Genomic DNA, 22,418 nt, shown 5'->3' on the forward strand with positions numbered 1-22,418 from the left:
TACCTAGTAATTCAAACCCAAGCATGATTCCAAAGCCTAGGTACTTAACCACTCTACAGTGCCACCTTTGAACAGTATGAATTCATTTGAAAGAATTATCTGATACTTTGTTTCTGTCTCTCTCTGTCTGTAACTCTGTCTCTCAAATAAATAAATAAAATTTTAAAGAATTATCTGGGGCCTGCGCTGTGGCGCAGTGGGTTAACGCCCTGCCCTGAAGCACCGGCATCCCATATGGGCACCGGTTTGAGACCCGGCTGCTCCACTTCCTGTCCTGCTCTCTGCTATGGCTCAGGAAACCAATAGAAGATGGCCCAAGTCCTTGGACCCCTGCACCTAAATGGGAGACCTAAAGGAAGCTCCTGGCTCCTGGCTTTGGATCGGCACAGCTCCGGCCGTTGCAGCCATCTGGGGAGTAAACCATCGGATAGAAGCTCGCTCGCTCTCTCTCTCTGTTTCTCTCTCTGCCTCTCCTCTCTCTGTGTAACTCTGACTTTCAAATAAATAAATAAATCTTTAAAAAAAAGAAAAAAAGAATGATCTGACGTGCTTCTTATGAGAAGGAAGCAAATAAAAGGCGTAGTTTAGATGAGAAGGAAATGACATGGTCATGAGGTCGCTCACTTCAGCCGTCTTTGTTCCAGGATGGGGAAATGGTGCTTCTGGATGGAGGCTGCGAGTCTTCCTGCTACGTGAGTGACATCACCCGTACGTGGCCTGTCAATGGCAGGTAGGCGTCTACAGAATAACACGTCTCACTGCTTCATGAGGGTCTGAATTGGAATATGAATACGCTTGGTATGAAATCCAGAAATACATAAAACCCTTCTAGGTCAGATTAACGATCTTTGCAAAGGTCCTGGGTATTTTCTGAGACTGTTTTGTTCATCATATCACTTTTTTCCTTACTTTTTAATAAATTCAGGTATTTTCTAATCGCATTAGGTTATTAATATTAAATATTAGGTTATGATAGAATAACCTAATGGAATTAATTAATCCAATCAAGTTATTCTGTTAATATTAATTAATATTAATTAATGTTATTTAATATTAATATTAGGTTATGATAGAATAACTTGATTGGATTAATTCTCCTTAGATAACGGTAGTTGTGAAATATGGACAAAATTTAAAAACAACTGTTTGAAGGTGTTGTGGGCTAGATTGGGCCTAAATTAATATCCTAGGCTCTTGCCTTTCACTGAGAGAAGAGTTCTAAGTACAGGCACAAACACAGCATGCAGTGTGATCAGGTTTATTTACAAAGTGAGAAGAATACACAGGCACATGAGGGCTTCATTTAGGGAGAGTGGGCCAGGAAAGGTAAAAGGGGAAATCCATACCCTGCTGTGCTCATCCTGGGTCCTGGGGCCACAAGGTGGAGAGAGAGAGAGAGAACCCCCTCCCCTTCATCAAGCTTCTATGAGCTTTGAAAAGGGGAGTGGTTACATAGTATTGTCCCCAGGTCCCAGGTAAGAAGAGGTATATTCTGGGGAGTGGTCAGTGGATTCACAGGTGGGTTGATAGGGTTACATGGACGTGGGGCTGGTGTGGCCTTCAGTTTATGAACAATCTGTGACTTTTCCTACATGAAAGGCACCAGAGAGCTTTCAAAAAATAGTTAGAAACTATGTAAATCTGCCCCTGAAAGATGATAAATAGAAATTATCTGGTTGATGAAATAGAAATATCACTGTAGAAAAATGAATAAAATCTAAGAGACTGCTGATACATACCTAATTGGAGAGAATAGGGCAGAAAAGATGTTTGAGAAATAATGGTCAAAAACATCCCAGATTTGGTAAAAGACACCAACTTATGGATCCAAAAAGCTCAACATACCCTAAGCAAGATAAACACAAAGAACACCCACCCACTTACAATCATAATCAAACTGCCGACTTCATAAAGACAAAAAAATAATCTTGGAAATAGCTAGAGAGAAATGGAGGAGAGATGCCAGAAACAGCAGAGGCCGGAAGACACTGGAAGCACATCTTTAAGTCAATGTGGTATTCTATTCAGCAAAAGAATCTTCCTTCAATGACAGCAAAGTAAAAGCGTTTTCTGATGAAACAAAACTTGTGGTTGTTGGCTGGTGCCGCGGCTCACTAGGCTAATCCTCCGCCTAGCGGCGCCGGCACACCAGGTTCTAGTCCCGGTCGGGGCGCCGGATTCTGTCCCGGTTGCCCCTCTTCCAGGCCAGCTCTCTGCTGTGGCCCGGGAGTGCAGTGGAGGATGGCCCAAGTGCTTGGGCCCTGCACCCCATGGGAGACCAGGAAAAGCACCTGGCTCCTGGCTCCTGCCATCGGATCAGCGCGGTGCGCCGGCCGCAGCGCACCGGCTGCAGCGCACCGGCCGCAGCGCACCGGCCGCGGCGGCCATTGGAGGGTGAACCAATGGCAAAGGAAGACCTTTCTGTCTGTCTCTCTCTCACTGTCCACTCTGCCTGTCAAAAAATAAATAAATAAATAAAACTTGTGGTTGTTGAGGATGGGCATCATGGCGCGACAGGTTAAGCTGCCGCCTTGGAATGATCTTATCCCACATTAGAGTGCCAGCTGGGGTCCCAGCTCCTCCACTTAGGATCCATCTTCCTGCTAATCCACCTGGGAACGCAGCAGAGGAAGGCCCTAGTGCTTGTGCCGCCACCACCTACTGGGAGACCCAAGTGGAGTTCCTGGCACTGTGGCCATTTTGTGAGTTGAACCAGCAGATAGAAGATATCTCTCTCTCTCTCTCTCTCTCTCTCTCTCTCTCTCTCTCTCTCTCCCCCTCCCCCTCCCCCTCCCTCCCTCCCTCCCTCCCTCCCTCCCTCCCTCCCTCTCTTAGTCTCTCCCTTTCTGTTACTCTGCCTTTCAAATAAATAATGTTTTAAAAAGAAATTATTTAAAAATTTGAAAAAATTTGCTGCCAGCAGAATAAGAAATTAACAAATGCTATAAAAATGTTAAAGAAGTTCTCAATCTAGGCCAGCGCCACGGCTCACTAGGCTAATCCTCCGCCTTGCGGCGCCGGCACACCGGGTTTAGTCCCGGTCGGGGCGCCGGATTCTGTCCCGGTTGCCCCTCTTCCAGGCCAGCTCTCTGCTGTGGCCAGGGAGTGCAGTGGAGGATGGCCCAAGTGCTTGGGCCCTGCACCTGCATGGGAGACCAGGAGAAGCACCTGGCTCCTGGCTTTGGATCAGCGTGGTGCGCTGGCTGCAGTGCGCTGGCCACAGCGGCCATTGGAGGGTGAACCAACAGTAAAGGAAGACCTTTCTCTCTGTCTCTCTCTCTCACTGTCCACTCTGCCTGTCTTTAAAAAAAAAAAAAAACGCTATGTATTTTCTTTTTTAAAGATTTATTTATTTGTTTGAAAGTTAAGAGTTATACCGAGAAAAGAGAGGCAGAGAGAGCGTCTTCTGCTGGTTCACTCCCTGGTTGGCTATAACAACCAGAGCTGTGCTGATCTGAAACCAGGAGCCAGGATCGTCTGGATCTTCCCATGCAGGTGCAGGGGCCCAAGCACTTGGGCCAACTTGTACTGCTTTCCCAGGCCACAGCAGAGAGCTGGATTGGAAGAGGAGCAGCCAGGTCTTGAACCAGCACCCATATGGGATGCTGGCATTGCAGGTGGTGGCTTTACCCACTGTGCTACAGTGCCAGCCCGCCCTATCAGATGCCTGGTTTGAATCCTGACTCCACTTCCAATTCCAGCTTCATGCTAATGCACTCTCTGGGGAGAATAGACGATGGCTCAAGTACTTGATTCTTTGCCACCCATGTGGAAGAACTGGAGATCCTGGCTTCGGCCTGGGCCACCCCCAGCTGTTGCGGGCATTTGGGGAGTGAACCAGCAGATGAAAGCTCAGTCTAATAAATTTTTAAAAATTATTAAAAGATATTTTATTGTCCTTTCTGTCTCTCTCACTGTCCACTCTGCCTGTCAAAAAAAAAAAGATATTTTATTGTTTAAATAAAAAATTATAGTATTCAACATATACAATTCTACAATCACAAGAGTTTTTAACATATTTTTTAATAGTTTATAGAAAAACTAAAAATTTAAAAGAATATAAAAGATCTGAATGACATTAACTACCTTGATTGTGTTGATGTTTGTAAAATACTCTACCCAGCAACTGCAGTACACACGTTCTTTAAAGTACACATGGAGCATTCACTAAATTAGATTTTAGTTTTCTAAGCTTCATGAATTTCAAAAGGCTCAACTTTTGCAAAATATGTTTTCTGACTACAGTGGGATTAAATTAGAAAATCATATCAATAAGTTATATTGTTAAATCTCCAAATATTTAATGCATAAATAATTCCTGGGCCAAAGAAGAAAACACTACAGTGTGATTGCAATTGAAAATCCTAAACATATCAGCATTTGGGGGATTCAGCTAAAACAGAAATCTATAGCTTTAGCTGTTTATATTAGACTGAAAAAGGTTTAAAATTAAGAATGCATCCTTCCACCTCAAAAAGCTTTTTAAGAGATTGAGCAAATGAAGCCAAGAGTTAAAAAGGAAGAAGGAAATAACAAAGATAAGACCAGGTATCAGTGAAGCAGACAGAAGGCAAACAATAGAAAAAATTTGTAAGGCCAAATAGTTGTTCCCTAGAAAGATAATTGAAGGTAATAAACTGTCTAGCAAGGGAAAAAATGTATCATAATCTGCAATGAAGGAGGAGATATCACTACAAATCTTAGTTATGAAAAGGATGATACTGTTATGAACAACTCTGTGTCAAATGGCAATTGAAATGAAATGGACAAATCTCTTGAGAAACATGACTTAACCAGCATAACTATGATACCAAACTTGAGTAAAAATATTACCAAAAAAAAGGCATTTTAACCTCTATCCCTCATGAAGAAGATGGACACTGAAATCTTAACAAGGGGCCGGCGCTGTGGTGTAGCGGGTAAAGCCACCGTCTGCAGTGCTAACATCCTGTGTGGGCGCTGGATCAAGTCCCGGCTGCTCCACTTCCAAACCAGCTCTCTGCTATGGCCTGGGAAAGCAATAGAGGATGGCCCAAGTCATTGGGCCCCTGCACCCACAAGAGAGGACCCAGAGGAAGCTCCTGGTTCCTGGCTTCAGATCAGCACAGCTCCAGCCATTGCGGCCAGTTGGGGAGTGAACCAGGGGATGGAAGACCTCTCTCTCTCTCCTTCTCCTTCTCTCCCTCTGTAACTGTAACTTTCAAATAAATAAATAAATCTTTAAAAAAATCTTAACAAAATATTAGCAAATTGAATATAGCAACATACTGGTTTATAACCACTATAAATATATAACCAAAAATATTTATACAAGTTAGTTTCACATTCAAAAATCATTATAGTCCATCATCCAGAATACAGCAAAAAAAAAAAAAAGATAATTTCAGAATTTATAGAAAAAGCTTTTAATGAAATTAATCACTCACTCATGATTTGTAAGAACTTTTTATTTTTCATTTGTATTTGAAAAGCAAAAAGAGCCCTGGCTGTGCTTCCAATTCCGGTGTCTTAATAATGTGGATCCTGCCGGCGCCGCGGCTCACTAGGCTAATCCTCCGCCTTGCAGCGCTGGCACACCGGATTCTAGTCCCGGTCGGGGCGCCGGATTCTGTCCCGGTTGCCCCTCTTCCAGGCCAGCTCTCTGCTATGGCCCGGGAAGGCAGTGGAGGATGGCCCAAGTCCTTGGGCCCTGCACCCCATGGGAGACCAGGAGAAGTACCTGGCTCCTGCCATCGGATCAGCGTGATACGCCGGCGGTGGCGGCCATTGGAAGGTGAACCAACGGCAAATGAAGACCTTTCTCTCTGTCTCTCTCTCTCACTGTCCACTCTGCCTGTCAAAAATAATAATAATAATAATAATAATAATAATAATGTGGATCCTGGGTGGCAGCAGTGATGGCTCAAGTACTTAAGGCCCCACAACTCCTATGTAGTTCCTGGATTAAGTTCTAGATTCCTTCCTGGTTTTGGCCTGGCCCAGGCCTGGCTGTTAGGGACATTTAGGGACTGAACCCACAGGTGGAAGATCGCTTTCTCTCTCTCTCTTTCTGTCTTTCAACTAAAATGTAAAGGGGGAAGAATATCAGAAACAAGAAATCCGCAGTTCTCATTTCTGTTTAACTTTGTACTGGAGGACCAAGTTTGGATAATAAGGTAAGCAAAGGAAGTAAAAGGAATAAAGATTGGGGGTCGGCACTGTGGCATAGTACATTAAGCCTCCACCTGCAGTGCCAGCATCCCATATGGGCACCAGTTCCATTCCCAGCTGTTTCACTTCTGATCCAGCTCTCTGGGAAAGCAGTGGAAGATGGCCCAAGTGCCCAGGCCTCTGCACCCACGTGGGAGACCCAGACAAAGCTCCTAGCTCTTGACTCTGTCCTGGCCCAGCCATCTGGTAAGTGAATCAGTGGATGGAAGTCCTCTCTCTCTCTCTCTCCCCCTCTCTCTATCTGTAACTCTGCCTCTCAAATAAATAAATAAATCTTTATTTTAAAAAAAAAGAACAAAGATTGGCAAGAAGTGTCCCTGAGCACAGAGGCATACCAAGATCTCCAGTGTAAGGTCGGCTGGGTGTGGCACTGCCGCAGGCAGGAGGGCGTCAATGCAGAGAGGGAGGGCACGGTGGCACACAGGAGGGACTGGACCTGCACAGTATGCTACCCCGAAAGGCAGCTTCAGGCACCCAGGAAGACCCTGATTCAGTCCCTTCTGTCACCAACAAGCAGATAGTGACCTGCCACTGTGAGGCCAGCAGTGCCATCACCTGGTCCTGCCTGCACAGAGGCGAAACCCAGTGATGCCCTGGCTGTGGAACCCATCATAACCCCTCAGCCCCCGCACCAACCTGATCAAAATGTGCTATGACATTTCCAATAAAGATTGGCCATTACATTGGCTCTTTTCTCTCATAAAAACATTTTTTTTTTACACAAAGAATACAAGGTCAGGTGAGGGCAGTTGACCTAACACTTAATTCAGTGCCTTCATATCAGAGTACCTGGGCTCCGTGCCCAGCTCTGAGTCCTGGCTGGCTTCCTGCTAGTGAAGACCCTGGGAGGCAGCAGTGATGGACCAAGTAGTTGGGTCCCTGCCACCCACAGGGAGAGCTGGATGAAGTTCCAGCTCCTGGTTTTGGCCAACCCATTCTTGGCCATTTCAGGCATTTGGATAATGAACTAGTAGATGGGGGCTTGCTTGTACTTGCTCTCTATCAAATAAGCTTTTTAAAAGAACACAAGGTCAGGGGGAAGGTGCTGTGGCATAGAGGGCAAAGCTGCCGCCTGCAGTATCTGCATCCCATATGGATGCCAGTTCAAGTCCCATTGCTCCACTGCGAATCCAGCTCTCTGCTATGGCCTGGGAAAGTAGTAGAAGATGGCCCAGGTGTTTGGGCCCCTGCACCCATGTGGGAGACTCAGAGGAAGCTCCTGGCTCCTGGCTTTGGATCAGCCCAGTGTCAGCCATTGCAGCCATTGGGGAGAGAACCAGTGGATGGAAGACTTCTCTCTGCCTCTGCCTCTCTGTAACTCTGCCTTTCAAGTAAATAAATATTATTTAAAATTTACTGTAAAACTACAACAGTCAAGACAATGTGGTATCAGCATAAGAATAAGTAAATGGAAGGGTGGGCATTGTGGCATAGGAGGTTAGACTACCACTTGAGATGCCCGTATCCCAAATTATAGTGTAGGTTTAAGTCCTGGCTTCTCCATATCCCACTCAGCTTCCTGTTACTGCATCTGGGAAGGCAGCAGAGGATGGCCCACGTGATTGAACTTTGCCACCCACGAAAGAGAACTGGATGGGAGCTCCAGGCTCCCAGCTTCAGCCTGGCCCAGCCCTGGATGTTGTGATTTTGTAAGAACTCATAGAGTAACCGCAAAATGGAATTAATAAAATAGACCATCAAAATAAAATGTTCTGTGTATTGAAAGACTCTTAAGAAAATAGATAGCCAGCAACTGGGATAAAATTTTCACTAAACACGTATCTCACAAAGAGACTTGATGGACACTTCTAACAGAACATGCACAAATGACTGTACACGCTGTAAAAGTAGTCCTAAGTTATTTTTTAAGATTATTTTTAAAAAGATTTATTTATTTATTTATTTGAAAGCAGAGTTATGGAGAGAGAGAGACAGAGCTCTTCCATCTGTTGGTTCTGGGCTGGAGCTGCGTGGATCCAAAGCCAGGAGCCAGGAGCTGCTTCCAGGTCTCCCACGTGGGTCAGGGGTCCAGCACTCGGGCCATCCTCTGATGCTTTCCCAGGAGCACTGGTAGGGAGCTGGACTGGAAGCGAGCAGCCAGGACTGGAACTAGCACCCATATGGGACACTGGCACTGCAGGCAGCGCCTTTACCCAGTAGGCCACAGCACTGGCCCCTTGAGATTTATTTATTCATTTTTTTGAAAGGCAGAGTTAGAGAGAGAGAGACAGAGATCTTCCATCTGCTGGTTCATTCCCCTAAATGAACAGCTAGGGCTGGGCCAGGCCAAAGCAAGGAACTTTATTTGGGACTCCCACATGGATGGCAGGGGTCCAAGCACTTGGGCCGTCCTCCGCTGCTTTCCCAGGCCCACTAGCAGGGAGCTGGATCAAAAGTGGAGCAGCCAGGACTCAAATCAGTGCCCATGTGGGATGCCGCCAGCTCAGGCAGCGGTTTAACCCACTATTCCGCATTGAAGGCCTCTCAGCAGTGTTCGTCAATTTGCTACCATTCCACATTGACTAGAATGAACAGAATTAAAGACTAACCAAACCAAGTGTTCACAATACTGCAGTATAACTGAAACTCTTTTCCATTGCTCATGGTAATGGAAACTGTTAGAACTGTTAGAATTTGACAGTTTCTTCTAAATTTAAATGAACGGTGAACCATTTACCTAGATCTTCCACATAGCGTAGGTCCATAAGAGAAGAGTTGTACAGGAATGTTCATGACAGCATTATTCACAATAGCCAAGAGCTGGAAACAGCCCAGATGCCCATCAACAGGAGAGTAAATACGTAAATTGTGGTCTGTTCGTACAGTGGGAACTCCACTCAGGCATTAAAAAGACTTGGCTGAGGCCAGCGCCGCGGCTCACTAGGCTAATCCTCCGCCTTGCGGTGCCGGCACACCGGGTTCTAGTCCCGGTCGGGGCGCCGGATTCTGTCCCGGTTGCCCCTCTTCCAGGCCAGCTCTCTGCTGTGGCCAGGGAGTGCAGTGGAGGATGGCCCAAGTGCTTGGGCCCTGCACCCCATGGGAGACCAGGATAAGTACCTGGCTCCTGCCATCGGATCAGCGCGGTGCGCCGGCCACAGCAGCCATTGGAGGGTGAACCAACGGCAAAGGAAGACCTTTCTCTCTGTCTCTCTCTCTCACTGTCCACTCTGCCTGTCAAAAAAAAAAAAAAAAAAAAAAGACTTGGCTGAAGTAACACCATGAGATGCATAGACATGAAGGCAGCCAGACACAACAGGGGACATATATGATTTCATTTATATGATGTTCTAGTGTACGTAAAGCTAAGGTGAATGTAATCAGAACAGCATTTGCTTCTGGAGGTAAGTGTATTGATGAGATATAGGCAAACGCGGATTTTCTGGGACAGTGTAAATGTTCTGTATGGATCGGTATCAATCAGGATTCTCTAGAGAAAAAGAAAGTACGCAGTACATTTGTTGAGGCTGACATATCTGAATGTTGTAGGGCAAAGCAGCACGCTGGAAATTTGAGGAAGAATTTCAGTCGTAAGTCCCCATCTATAGGGCAGGCTAGAAGGTGAAGCAGCATTTATATTACAGGACTGAGGCAGAACCCTTGTATACCAAGGAAGTTCAGGCATTCGACTTTGTTTACCTTAGGCTACCGTGTTTCAGCCAACCAACCATCCAAACTGTTAGAGCTACTCAGACCCTAAAGCTATGACATTGAGTCCAGAATCTGTGTAGTGGACCCATAAAACCCCACACTGTGAATCTCCATTTGTCATATGTATTTTGCTGTCTTTCGTCCATATAAATTGGAAAAGCCGTTCAGTTGGTTTTGAATTATGCTGTACCTCCGCATGGGTACACTTTTGGAGCCTGCTGCGACTTGAGTCTGTTTACAGGTCTAGAGGCAACCGAGGCCACTACTTCCAGGAAGGTTCTCAGGCAAAGCAGGGTTAACTTCAGACATGGCAGGAGAGCTGCTTCTAGGGCAGCGATGACTCAGCAGAATTTAGGCATTCAGTGTCCCCAGCTTTATCAGGATTGGTACATCCATTTGTCAGAATTGTACAGCTCAGATTTGTGCATTTCAGTGTATGTGAATTTCATTTTAAAAGAGAACTGTTGGGGGCTGGTGCTGTGGTACAGCGGGTTAACGCCCTGGCTTGAGGCCAGCATCCTAGATGGGCGCCGGTTTGAGACCTGGCTGCTCCACATCCAATCCAGCTCTCTACTGTGGCCTGGGAAAGCAGTGGAATATGGCCCAAGTCCTTGGGCCCCTGCACCCATGTGGGATTCCCAGAAGAAGCTCCTGGCTCCTGGCTTCAGATCAGCGTGGCTGTGGTCATTGCAGCCAACTGGGGAGTGAACCATTGGATAGAATACTTTTCTCTCTCTTTCTCTTTCTCTTTCTGCCTTTCCTCTCTGTGTAACTGTGACTTGCAAATAAATAAATAAATCTTAATTTTAAAAAAAATTTCACTGTTGGAGCCAGTGCTGTGGCATACTAGGTAAAGCCACCACATGTGGTGCCAGCATCCCATATGGGCACCAATTCAAATCCTGGCTGCTCCACTTCCGATCCAGCTCTCTGCTATGGCCTGGGAAAGCCTGCAAAGGCCTGGAAAGAAGATGGCCCGAGTCCTTGCCCCTGCACTCACGTGGAAAACCATGAAGAAATTCCTGGGGCACCAGATTCTGTCCCTGTTGCCCCTCTTCCAGTCCAGCACTCTGCTGTGGCCCGGGAGTGCAGTGGAGGATGGCCCAGATGCTTGGGCCCTGCACCCCATGGGAGACCAGGAGAAGCACCTGGATCCTGGCTTCGGATCAGCAGCGGCCATTGGAGGGTGAACCAACTGTAAAGGAAGACCTTTCTCTCTGTCTCTCTCTCTCACTGTCCACTCTGCCTGTCAAAAATTAAAAAAAAAATTATTATTTAATAATACTGTCTTGGGACAGTAAAATCATAGAGATACTGATCATGGTTGAACCTGGGAGATGGGTATATAGGTGTTCATTATCCTATTATATTGTTAGACTTAACCATTCTGCTAGGGGACATTTAGAAATTGTCTGATGTCTTCCAGTTACAGAAATCACAGTGCACATTTTTGTGCATTAACTTTTTCAAATTTAAAACTATTTTCTTAGGCACATCCGTAGAGCACAGTCACTAGGTCAGATTACATGAGCAGCCTTAAGGCCTTGGATTCAATCGACTGTGCTGGTTTACATCCACATCAGCAGTGGATGAAAACACTGCTAAGACAGCTCACTTCTTTCTCACCTGATTGCTAAAGAGTGTTACTCTGAGGATACTTCAGTACTGGTGAGTTTCTAGTACCTTGAGATCCTGACTCGTTTATTCCATGACATCTGTTTCAGCTGTCAGGGTGGGTCCCAGGCTTTCCTTCTTTTCTTTTTCTCTTCTCCAGTGGTAGCCTCTCTCTAAGGTATTAGAAAGTATCAAGAGTGCACCTGGCCTGGCCTTCGGACTGCATTCCCAGCCAGCTGCACCTTCCAGCCTCAGCTGCCGAGTGTCTGCTGGTCACTTGGATCACTGTACTTCCTACTGAGCCCCCAGGCCATGGTCAAGATCCTGTCTGCAAAAATGCATCGTGTTTCCTAGAGAGCGCATGTCAACCCTGCCTTGTCATCACCCTCCTGAGACAGAAGCAGACGTCTTGCAGTAGATCATTCTGAGTTCGGACTTCTGAATTGGCTCTGCTCTCCCCAGGTTCACCGCCCCGCAGGCAGAGCTCTATGAAGCTGTTCTAGAGATTCAGAAGAACTGTCTGGCCCTGTGCTCCCCTGGGACAAGCTTGGAGAACATCTACAGCTTGATGCTGACACTGACGGGACAGAAGCTTGAAGCATTGGGAATTGTGAGGAACACTAAGGAAAATAATGCCTTCAAGGTACTGCACGTCTGTGGACCCCCGTTCTCATTGATGCCTAACACGCTCTTTGGTTTTTACCTTATATAAAGCTAATTAGACTTAGAAATGCTCTTGGTTTTCTTTCTCTGCAAGGATTTAGCTTCAACAAGGATTAAAACAAAGAGAATCAGTACTCATTTCTTCCAGAAGATGGCAGCACATTCTGGTTCATTGCAGAGTGCATAACCAGCTTCGTATTCAGAAAACATAAAATGAAGTCTAGTGCAGACAGGATAGAGAAAGACAAAAAAAGGAAGCAAGGAAGAGAGGTGCATCCAGCTTTTGACCAGCAGTTTAGCTGCCGGTTAGTATACCCACATCCCACATCAGAGTGCCTGGATTCAAAACCAACTCTGCTTTCAGCCCAGCTTCCTGCCAAGGCTCACCCTGGGATGCAGCAGGTGATGACTCAAGTACTTTGGTCCCTGTCACCCATGTGGGGCACACAGACTGAAGTCCTGGTTCCTGGCTAAAGCCTAACCCAGCCCTGACTGTTACAGACATTTGGAGAGTGAGCCAGTAGATGGTAAATCCCTCCCTTTCTTTCTCTATTTCTCTTTCATATAAAATGTAATAAATATTTAAAATTGCATTTAAAAGCAACCAAAAAAGAGAAGTTAACTTTTTTAAAAAATGTATTTTAAATATTCATGTATTTATTTGAAAGAGTGTCAGAGAGAGAAGTGAGAGAGATCTTTCATTCACTAGTGTACTCTCCAAATGCCCACAGTAGCCAAGGCTGGGCCGGGCCCAGACCAGCAGCTAGGAACCCCGTCCAGGTCTCCCCGTGGGTGGCAGGGACCCAAGTACTTGGCTGTTATCTGCTGTGTTCCCAGGATGTATTAGCAGGTAGCTGTATTGGAAGTGGAAGAGCCAGGACTTGAACCAGCACTCTGATACAGGATGCAGGTATGTGGCTTAATTTAACTGCTGTGCCACAGTGCCCACCCCAGAGGTGAACTCTCAATCCTTTTGTGGAGATTCGGAAGGTCAAGTGTCTGCTGCATATTGCTGAAACTGAGTAGTATGTTCAGTGACCAATGTCTTGGAATGAATTTTTCCTATACCGAGATTATAATGGTGTTCTGTAAAACCTTAACTTTAAAATTAAAATGCTAAGGGCCAGCATTGTGGCACCATGGATAAAAGCTACCTCATGTGACAGCAGCATCCCATATGAGCACCAGTTTGAGTCCTGGCTGCTCCACTTCCAATCCAGCTCCCTGCCAATGTGCCCAGGAAAGCAATGGAAGATGGCCTAGGTGCTTGAGCCCCTGCACCCATGTGGGAGACCCAAAAACAGCTCCTGGCTCCTGGCTTCAGTCTGGCCCAGCCCTAGCTGTTGTAGCCATCTGGGAAGTGAACCAGCAGATGAAAGATACCTGTGTGTGTGTGTGTGTGTAACTGTGCCTTTCAAATAAATACAAAATAAATCTTAAAAAAATAAAAAATTAAATTAAAATGCCAGGTGGTCAAGCCAGACAGACCATTGGTCATCCTCCACCTCCAACTTTAGGCTGCCAGGACTTCTGCTATCAATGGAAAAGAAGCTCTAGATTTCCTGTTGCTTAGACCAACAAATCTCCAGCTAACTTACAGAAGCATCCACACCGGTCAAACGCCCAATACTTATGCCTCCCCCACAAGATGCTCTGAGATCTTTAGGGTCTCCAGAGTAGGCTTCCCGAGGGTGTGTGTGAGCACTGAAGAGATGATTTATTCTAACATCTTCATCTTCCCTAAGAGATTTTCATTTGCCACAGTTATTGCTGGGATTCCGCAAGTTAGCATGTGTGTAGTATATTTATTATGGAGAACAGAAATGTGAATCATTTAAAATTCCATTGGTGTGCTGCATACAAGAGGTAGCCGTTTTTTTTGTTTGGTTGGTTGATTGTTTTTTGTTTTTTTTTTGTTTTGTTTTTGTTTTTTTGATAGGCAGAGTTAGTGAGAGAGAGAGACAGAGACAAAGGACTTCCGTTGGTTCACTCCCAAAATGGCCGCTATGGCCAGTGCTGTGCTGATCCGAAGCCAGGAGCCCGGTGCTTCCTCCTGGTCTCCCATATGGGTCTCTTCTGCCTTCCTGGGCCACAGCAGAGAGCTGGACTGGAAGAGGAGCAACCGGGACAGAACCGGCACCCCGACCAGGACTAGAACCCAGGGTGCCAGCGCCACAGGCAGAGGATTAGCCTAGTGAGCCACAGCTCCGGCTGAGAGGTAGCCATTTATCTCTTAATCATATGCCCAAAAATAGCTTAAACATAAGTGGTGGGTGGGAGGCATTTGGTGCTCAGGACCCTGCTTGAGACGCCCACATCCAGTGTCACAGGGCCTGGGTTCAAGTTCCAGCTCCTCTTCTGATTCCAGCTTCCTGCTACTGGGCACCCAGGGAGGTAGCAGATGGTGGCCAGAGTACATGGGTGCCTGCCACCCCACAGGAGTCCCAAGTTGAGTTTCAGGCTTCTGACTTCAGCCTGGCCAAGCTCCAGCAGTTGTAGCCAGTTGTGCAGTGAGTGAGTAGATGGACGGTCTTTGTCTCTGTCTGTCTCTCTCTCTGTCTAGCTTTCTAATAAATAAAAATTGAAAGACTGATTGACGGGACCATGGGGAAGGTATATCAACACGTGCTCATATATCCATATGCTATGTGGAACTCTCCCCTTTAGGAGTTATTGCCGCATTAATACTGTGATAATTACTTCCAGGCTGCTCGAAAATACTGCCCTCATCATGTTGGCCATTACCTTGGGATGGATGTCCACGACACTCCAGACATGCCCCGTTCCCTCCCTCTGCAGCCGGGGATGGTGATCACGATTGAACCAGGTAAGGGGAGGCATCAGCAGCCTCCGGTCCTGTGCAACACAAAGTAGTAGTGTGACGTGAACATTGTCCATTTTTGCCTGAGCCAACATAATTAAATTAGAAGAGACAGGAAAACAACCTCACAAGTGTAAAAAGTGACTTTATTTTAGATTTATCTTTAGCTTTCTTATTTAACATCACACAGTTTGTTTAATTTGACTGCTTCAATAAACAACAGATGGGGAATACTTTCTGTGAGCAGATATTAAGAAATGAATCTTTTTAATCCTGCCTTTGCCGAGGCTGGTTTGTCCTAGTCTCCTGGTTAGCGGTGGGGGCCCTCACAGCTCCGGAGCCCAGGGCTTGCACGCAGGAGACGCGCAGTCTCCCTGTCTCAACTTGCAGCCCCTCTGCACCCTGTGTTGCACTCCCCAGCGTTGCCCCAGTCCTGGCACCCAGGTCCTTTCTCAGGAGCTCCACCGAAGGCCAGCAGTCAGTGCACTGCCTGATGGCGACAGTCCTGGGTGTTGGGCCGGCAGCAGGAGGGCAGTGGTAGCCACGGTGGAGTATGGAGATTGGCGTTACCAGAGTTGATTTTCAAACACTATTGCTGCTCTTGTTATCCAAACAGATCACAGTTGTAGCTTTCAAATGTTCTAACCTCAAATTCTACACCTTAGGGCTGGGAAAGCTCTTATACCCCTTTGAGCATGGTCATACTTGCTGTCTGTGGCCTTAGGTGTGATTTTGCCCAGCCTAGTCAGTATATGCTTGCTTCCTTAGATTTCGAATACACTTTTTTCTTTTCTTTTCTTTCTTTTTTTTTTTTTTACTGATCTTTTTGTCACAAAGCAGTTCTGTGGGGGTAGTGGAAGAAGTTTATAATTTCTTTAAAAGGAAAAGCCTTAGGGGCCAGCATTGTGGTGGCACAGCAGGTTGAGCTGCTGTCTGCAGTGCCAGCATCCCATATGGGCGCCAGTTCGAGTCCTGGCTGCTCCTCTTCTGATCCAGCTCCGTGGTGATGCACTTGGGAAAGCAACAGAGGATGGTCCAAGTGCTTGGGCCTCTGTACCCACATGGGAGACCCAGAAGAGCCTCCTGGCTTTCAGCCTGGCCCAGCCCTGGCTGTTGCAGCCATTTAGGGAATGAACCAGCGAATGAAGGATCTCCCTCTCTCCCTCCCTCCCTCCCTCTCCCCCCCCCCTTTATGTTTTTCCTTCTGTCTCTGTAATTCTGACTTTCAAGTGAATAAATTTTATTAAAAAAAAAAAAAGCAGAGGAAAAGCCCTGGTATTTGTTTGACCTTATGATTAGGGAAGCTTCTACCTGGGGCTTGTAGATTTTTCCAAACAAACATTAGTGTCTTTCTGTTTCTCTCTTATTTTATTGTTTGAGGAGGGGAAAAATGTATAATGACAATTTCTGCAGCTTCTGGTTGCTAAAGCTAAGAATATATAAATGTTAATACATTTAAAATCTATTGAAATACATTTTATCTTCATTTGAACAAAGTGCCCTTTTCTCAGGAGACTATTATGCCAGAGAAAACTAAGACAGTCTGCTGCATCCCATCATACACTGACACGCTCATTAACTAAGTCATTTTTTAAAATTTATTTATTGTATTTGACAGGCAGAATTCGAGAGAGACAGAGAGAACAGTCTTCCATCCAGTGGTTCGCTCCCCAAATGGCCACAATGGCCAGAGCTGGGCCGATCTGAAGCCAGGAGCCAGGAGCTTCTTCCAGGTCTCCCACAAGGATGCAGGGTCCCAAGCACTTGAGCCATCTTCTACTGCTTTCCCAGGCCACGGCAGAGAGCTGGAGCAAAAGTGGTGAGGCTGGGACTGGAACCAGCGCCCACATGGGATGCTGGCACTGCAGGCGGCGGCAGCTCTACCCACTATGCCACAGCACTGGCCCCAAAGTCATTTTATATGGGCCATTTAAGACTCTAAAATATGACAGACTGATGATCGACATTATCACTGTGGTATAGAGGGTGAAGCCGTCACTTGGGATGCCTGCCTCCCATATCTGAGTGCCTAGGATCAAGTCCCACCTCTGCTTCCGATTCGGCTTCTTGCTAATGTGCCTAGGATGCAATAGATTATGGCTCAAGTGCTCGGGCCCCTACATCCCCTGTAGGAGACCCAGATGAAGTTCTTGGCTCCTGGCTGCAGCCTGACCCAGCCTTGACTGTTGCAGGTATTTGGGGACTGAACCAGTGGATGGGGGATGTTGCTCTCTTTCTCTGTCTCTTCTTCGCTGTCTATCACTTTGCCCTTCAAATAAATAAATAAAACTTAATTAATCAATAATAACAGCTGTATTAATGGTAGCTTAGCATTTATGGACCATTATGCACCAGACATGTTATGTGGATTATCTCGTTGGCTCCTCACAGCTGGACCCAGTGAGAACCACTGAGGTCCGGTACTACAAGTGAAGGAGCTGTAACAGAGAGGTGAACTTCCTTGCCCGACTCGCTCAGCTGCCATTGCTGATCGGCACGTTCTCCTTCTCGCTTCTCAGGCATTTATATTCCCGAGGATGACAGAGATGCACCAGAGAAGTTCCGGGGCCTTGGCGTCCGCATCGAGGACGATGTGGTGGTGACTCAGGACTCGCCCCTCGTGCTGTCTGCGGGCTGCCCCAAGGAGCTGAGCGACGTCGAGCACATCTGCAGCAGGGCCTCTTGACCGCCGCGGCCCCACGTGCATCTCGGGCTCAGAGGGGCACCCGGCCATCCCTGCACGAGTGCCCCGAGGGGCTCCTGTGTGCCTGTCTATACGCCTTCCTTCTGGAGTGCAGCTGATGGCTGTGTGCAGTCACATCTGTGGGTTTTTTATTTCAAGTAGAGAGAAGTCCGGAAAAGAGAATTTTTAAATGCTATGTGACTGCCTCTTTGATAACATGACTTCTCTGGAGCTCAGGACCTAAGCGAGTTTAATTTATCAACATTAAAAAGGGTGTTGGTTACGTATGTCCATGCATTCCAATTACACATTTAAACAGGGAGAAAATTATCTTATTTTTTCAGAGTATTTTTTGCACTTTGCTGAGATCCTCCTGATAACATACAATGTTTGTATGATGCCTGTATTTAGAGCTAATCACCAAAGTTCCTATTATGCTGAAGACCGCCTGCCTGTAATCACGGGTGGCCAGTACTTCTCCTAACTCCTGCCTGCCTGTCCCAGACCCTGCTGAAGGCCACCTGCCTGTAATCGCGGGTGGCCAGTACTTCTCCTAACTCCTGCCTGCCTGTTCTCCCGGAGCCACACGAGCCTGCAGGGCACTGCTGTGTTTGTCTCACCATTCAGCCGAGTCCCAATTCCAACAACACTGGCTGTGGAGCGAGCTCTTCTTGCTGTTTGGCTGCCTGTTTAAATTCTCGGTAAGGAAATGAAGGAGTGGAAGAGTAGGTATGTGACTACTGCAGATCCAAACTTCCAGCACTTGTTCTCTTCAGTTAAAGATGAATCCTGGGGGGCCATTCGTGAAGCCACCAATGGAGACGTCTACAACACACATCAGAGTGCTAGGCTCAGTTCCTGCTTCCTAGTACTGAAGACCCCAGGAGGCAGTGGCTGTGGCTCGGTAGTTGGGATCCTGCCCGTCTTGTGGGAGACCTGGATTGAGTTCCTGGTTCCTGGCTTCAGCCCAGCCCAGTCCCAGCTGTTGCAGGCATTTGGGGAGTAAACTAGTGGATAGAAAAAATCTCTCTCTCTCTCTCTCTCTCTCTCTCTCTCTCCTTCTTCTCCTTCTTCTCCTTCTTCTCCTTCTTTCTGTCTCTCACATAATTTTTTTTTAAGATGGTTCCTTTCCTAGACATCCTCTAGGTTCTGATCAGGCCACTCCCGGAGCGTCTGCACTGGCCTGAGGCAGATGCTTGACTTGCCCTGTTAAGTCAGAGTCGTGGCACCCAGTTTTCAGAGAAGCACCCCTGTTGTCCACCTGTGATTTCCTCTAGTTCTGATTTAAAAAAGAGAGAGAGAGCGATATGGGATCCACCCAGTACTTGTAGGCATCCTCTATTCCTTACCTGTCCTGATGTCAGCACTGGAAGGTGAGTAGTAGAGAGCTGTACCCAGCACTGGATACAGTTATGGCGACCAGGCTTGTGTGGGGAGCAGGCTGGGGGGCTGCAGATGGTTTACTCAGAGCATCTCTGGGAGAGGGAAGCACTAACAGCCAGTGTGTTCACCTCCCTTATATGTAGATATGGGCCTAAGATACACAAAACCTGCGAACTGGTAGAGCATGAATTTAAAGTGGGTTTTTTTGGTTTTGTTTTTTCCATATTGAGGTTAGGCACAAGTTGAGGGATTAACAGTTTCTGCAGTGTTAGAAGTTTGCTCGTTATTTCAGGAAAACTTGCAGTATAGGTCCAGAAGCAGACAGGAGACAAAGATACTGTAACCAGTGTGGTAGAAATCGCATCCTGACAGTGCTCATGCAGATCTGCACAGCTTTGCTGCCCCTGGCTACGCGGCTGGGCTTCACCCCCCACAGCTGCCCTGACTCCCTCCAACTTCTCAGTCCTGTGCTGTCCCTAAAAGAAGAGGCGAGAAGGAAATCCACAGCTCTGACTTCTCACTTCCCAGGCCTCTGTGCCCCCACAGCCCCCTCCTTGGCTTCTTTCCCTTCTTCATTTCCAGTCCTGGGAAGAAGGACTTTCCCGTTCTTCCTGTAGGTCATATTCTGAGGACTTCAGCCTTCCAGCTCAAAGCCTCCGTGGCTTTTATGTAAAGCAGCGAACTTGGACATGGTCCAGGTTGTGGTTAGGTTCCAGTCAAGTTCTTCTGCAGATGTTAGTGGTAGTGAGTGTGACTGGTGATTTTTAGTTCCTGCTCACCTAGCTACGTTGTTCTTTGAATCCCAGATTAACCACAGCGGCTGAGCGTTTGAGTCAGGTGACACAGTGAGCCTCCGTGGCTGTCTGATACACTCAGGATGTGTTGTGCTACAGAGAAGTATGCACGGCGCAGTGATCTCCTTCATTCATTCATGAACCGCGCCACAGCCGTGGCCCAGATGTCATTCATTCATCCATGAGCCGCACCACAGCCCAGCCCGAGTGTCCCTCATTCCTGGGCCGTACCGCAGCTGCGGCCCGAGTGTCCTCTGGCTCAGGAGTCTTCCTGGTACTTCACACGTACACCGGGTGTCCTACTGAAAGCCTGCATCGTGAGAAAGCGTCTTCCAAAGTTACCACTGGGGTTTTTCTCCCTAGATACGGAGCTGTGGCTGGATCATTAGCAACACCATCTAAGCAGAAGCTTATCTGACTGGCCAGTGCCGCTCACCTCTGTGTGTTTCAGGAATCGCTCTTTTCCCTCGTAAGCAGGTGACCAGGATTGTGTTTCTTATTTGAAGCACCACAGCAGAGATGCTGGGGCAAGAGTTCTCTTTCGCTTGTTGTGGCCTCCAAGCGGAGAAGGAGCTCTGGTGACGACTTTAAAATGCTTCCTGTGCATCATCTTTCAAAACACTGGGCTTTTTCCTCAAAACACTGGGCTTTTTCCTCAAAACACTGGGCTTTTTCCTCACTAAGTTGTGTTAGTTCAGAAAGGGAGAACCCTCACATGAAGACATCTCTTTCTGCATTGAGATTAAGATCCACCAAATAAATCTCCAGATAAAGACATTCTATATCATTAAAACAAAAATTTGGCCTTGTTGCATTGTTCAGAATACCGGTAACCAACACCCTCATCAGCGTTGTTAATGATACAAAGGCTGCAGGTGTGAGCCTGGCTGCCACCTCTCCCCTCCTGGGCTTGTCAAGATCAGGAGCAAAACGCAGTGCACTCCTCCTCCAGCGCAGGGGGACCCCGCGTCCTCTAACAGTGTTCCTGCCGGCTGCGGCCAGAAAGACTTGCGACTTGAGTTAGCTCTTATCTGCCAACCTCAGCTAGTGTGGTGGGTGGTAATGCTACGTGTGTGTGTGTGTGAGAGAGAGAGAGAGAGAGCGAGAGAGGGAGAGAGGGTAAAGGGCCACAGATGGTGGCACACAAAGGACCCAGCTTGGAACAGATTTTTAAGGTGTGCTTCATTTTTTTGTAGTTTTAGTTTCCTAAAATACAATTTAAAGTAGACAGTGTATGTTTCGAAGCTGGGCAAATATTTTTTAAACTGAAGTGTTTTTAATGTTTCTAGAGTAATGAGCAGACGAGTGCATCATTAAACCCTGACACAGCAGCATTCCGCGGTCACAAACCACAGTGTTCTGGTTGCTGTGGTCTCTGCATGTGTGGCACCAAGAACGTGGGTGAGCATCAGCACTGTCTGCGTCAGGTGACCTGGAATCAAGGACTCGGGGTGTGTTCCATGAGGCTCTGAGCAAGCTTCCATCTTTGCTGGCATTTCTTACTGCTTTGTGTGACTTTTGTGCAATTATATACAAGTTCAGTTTGGACAAAACGCTGTTACTTTTTAAAGCCTTATTCGCGGAAAATAGATGTATCATTCCCCAGCAAGGGAAAACCATTTGTTACTGTCATTTTAAAAATAAACTTACAAAATAATATGGAAGTAAGGTGTATGTGTAATTTGACAATCTCAAGTTACAGTTTTAAAGGTAAGAACATTTGTGTTTAAAAAATATTTTGATTCCCAAGTATTCATTAACTGTTGTCACAAAATCATGATGTTAGACTCAAAACAGTCTTAGCTGTAGGAGGAGACCCCGTGTATCTGATCCAGTCTGTTAATAGACTGACTCTTCGTAGAACTGACCCCTGCGCCTCTGGGCAGCCCTGTAATCTCTCAAGACTGTAAGTCATAGCCACGCGTGTCCTAGAGTGGATTGCATGAGGAAGTGGATCCGTTTGCATGAGTGCAGCTCCTACCCCCCGGTAGGTGTTAACCTTTAAACTCAGAGACTTTGGAGCCAGAGCTGTGGTGCAACGAGTTAAGCCGCAGCTTACAATGCAGGCATCCCATAAGGGCGCCTGTTCAAGTCCGGGCTTCTCCACTTCTGATCCAACTCCGTGCTGACATTCCTGGGAAAACAGGGAGGATGGCCCAAATCCTGGGGCCCCTGCCACCCACAAGGGAGACCCACAGGAAGTTCCTAGCTCCGGGCTTCAGCCTGATGGAGCACTGGCCATTGTAGCCATTTGGGGAGAGAGCCAGCAGATTAAAGATCTTCCTGTGTGTCTTCCTGTTTGATTCTCTCTCTGTAACTGCCTTTCAAATAAATAATTCTTTTTAAAAAAACTTACTGTTAGGGGTGGGCACAGTGGTACAATGTGTTAAAGCCCCCGCCTGCAGCACCCGCATCCCATTTGGGTGCCAGTTTGAGTCCCGGCTGCTCCACTTCTGACTCAGCTCCCTGCTAATGTCCTGGGAAAGCAACGGAAGATGGACCAAGTGCTTGGGCCCTGCACCCATGTGGGAGACCCAGAAAAAACTCCTGGCTTCAGCCTGGCCCAGCCCCGGTTGTTGCGGCCATTTGGGGAGTGAACAGT

The 22,418-nt window shown here is 47.0% G+C and overlaps 1 protein-coding gene across 11 annotated transcripts in view; it reads left to right on the forward strand.

Annotated features, from left to right (window-relative positions):
- XPNPEP3 (X-prolyl aminopeptidase 3) overlaps nucleotides 1-21,480 on the forward strand; it is an 81,935-nt gene extending 60,455 nt beyond the window's left edge. For 7 of the 11 annotated variants that reach the window (XM_008275180.4, XM_051834052.2, XM_070052971.1 and 4 more), the window contains 4 exons: nucleotides 645-730; nucleotides 11,935-12,115; nucleotides 14,842-14,962; nucleotides 17,476-21,480. In XM_008275180.4, coding sequence (XP_008273402.3) covers nucleotides 645-730; nucleotides 11,935-12,115; nucleotides 14,842-14,962; nucleotides 17,476-17,642 — 555 coding nt within the window. In that variant the 3' untranslated portion in view covers nucleotides 17,643-21,480. The remainder of the gene's footprint in view (nucleotides 1-644; nucleotides 731-11,934; nucleotides 12,116-14,841; nucleotides 14,963-17,475) is intronic. The other 4 variants (XR_011380293.1, XR_007914733.2, XR_001795781.3 and 1 more) reach the window with 4 other exon arrangements.
- The last annotated feature ends 938 nt before the right edge of the window (nucleotides 21,481-22,418 follow it).

Source organism: Oryctolagus cuniculus, chromosome 11, assembly GCF_964237555.1.
Source record: "Oryctolagus cuniculus chromosome 11, mOryCun1.1, whole genome shotgun sequence".
NCBI lineage: Eukaryota > Metazoa > Chordata > Mammalia > Lagomorpha > Leporidae > Oryctolagus > Oryctolagus cuniculus.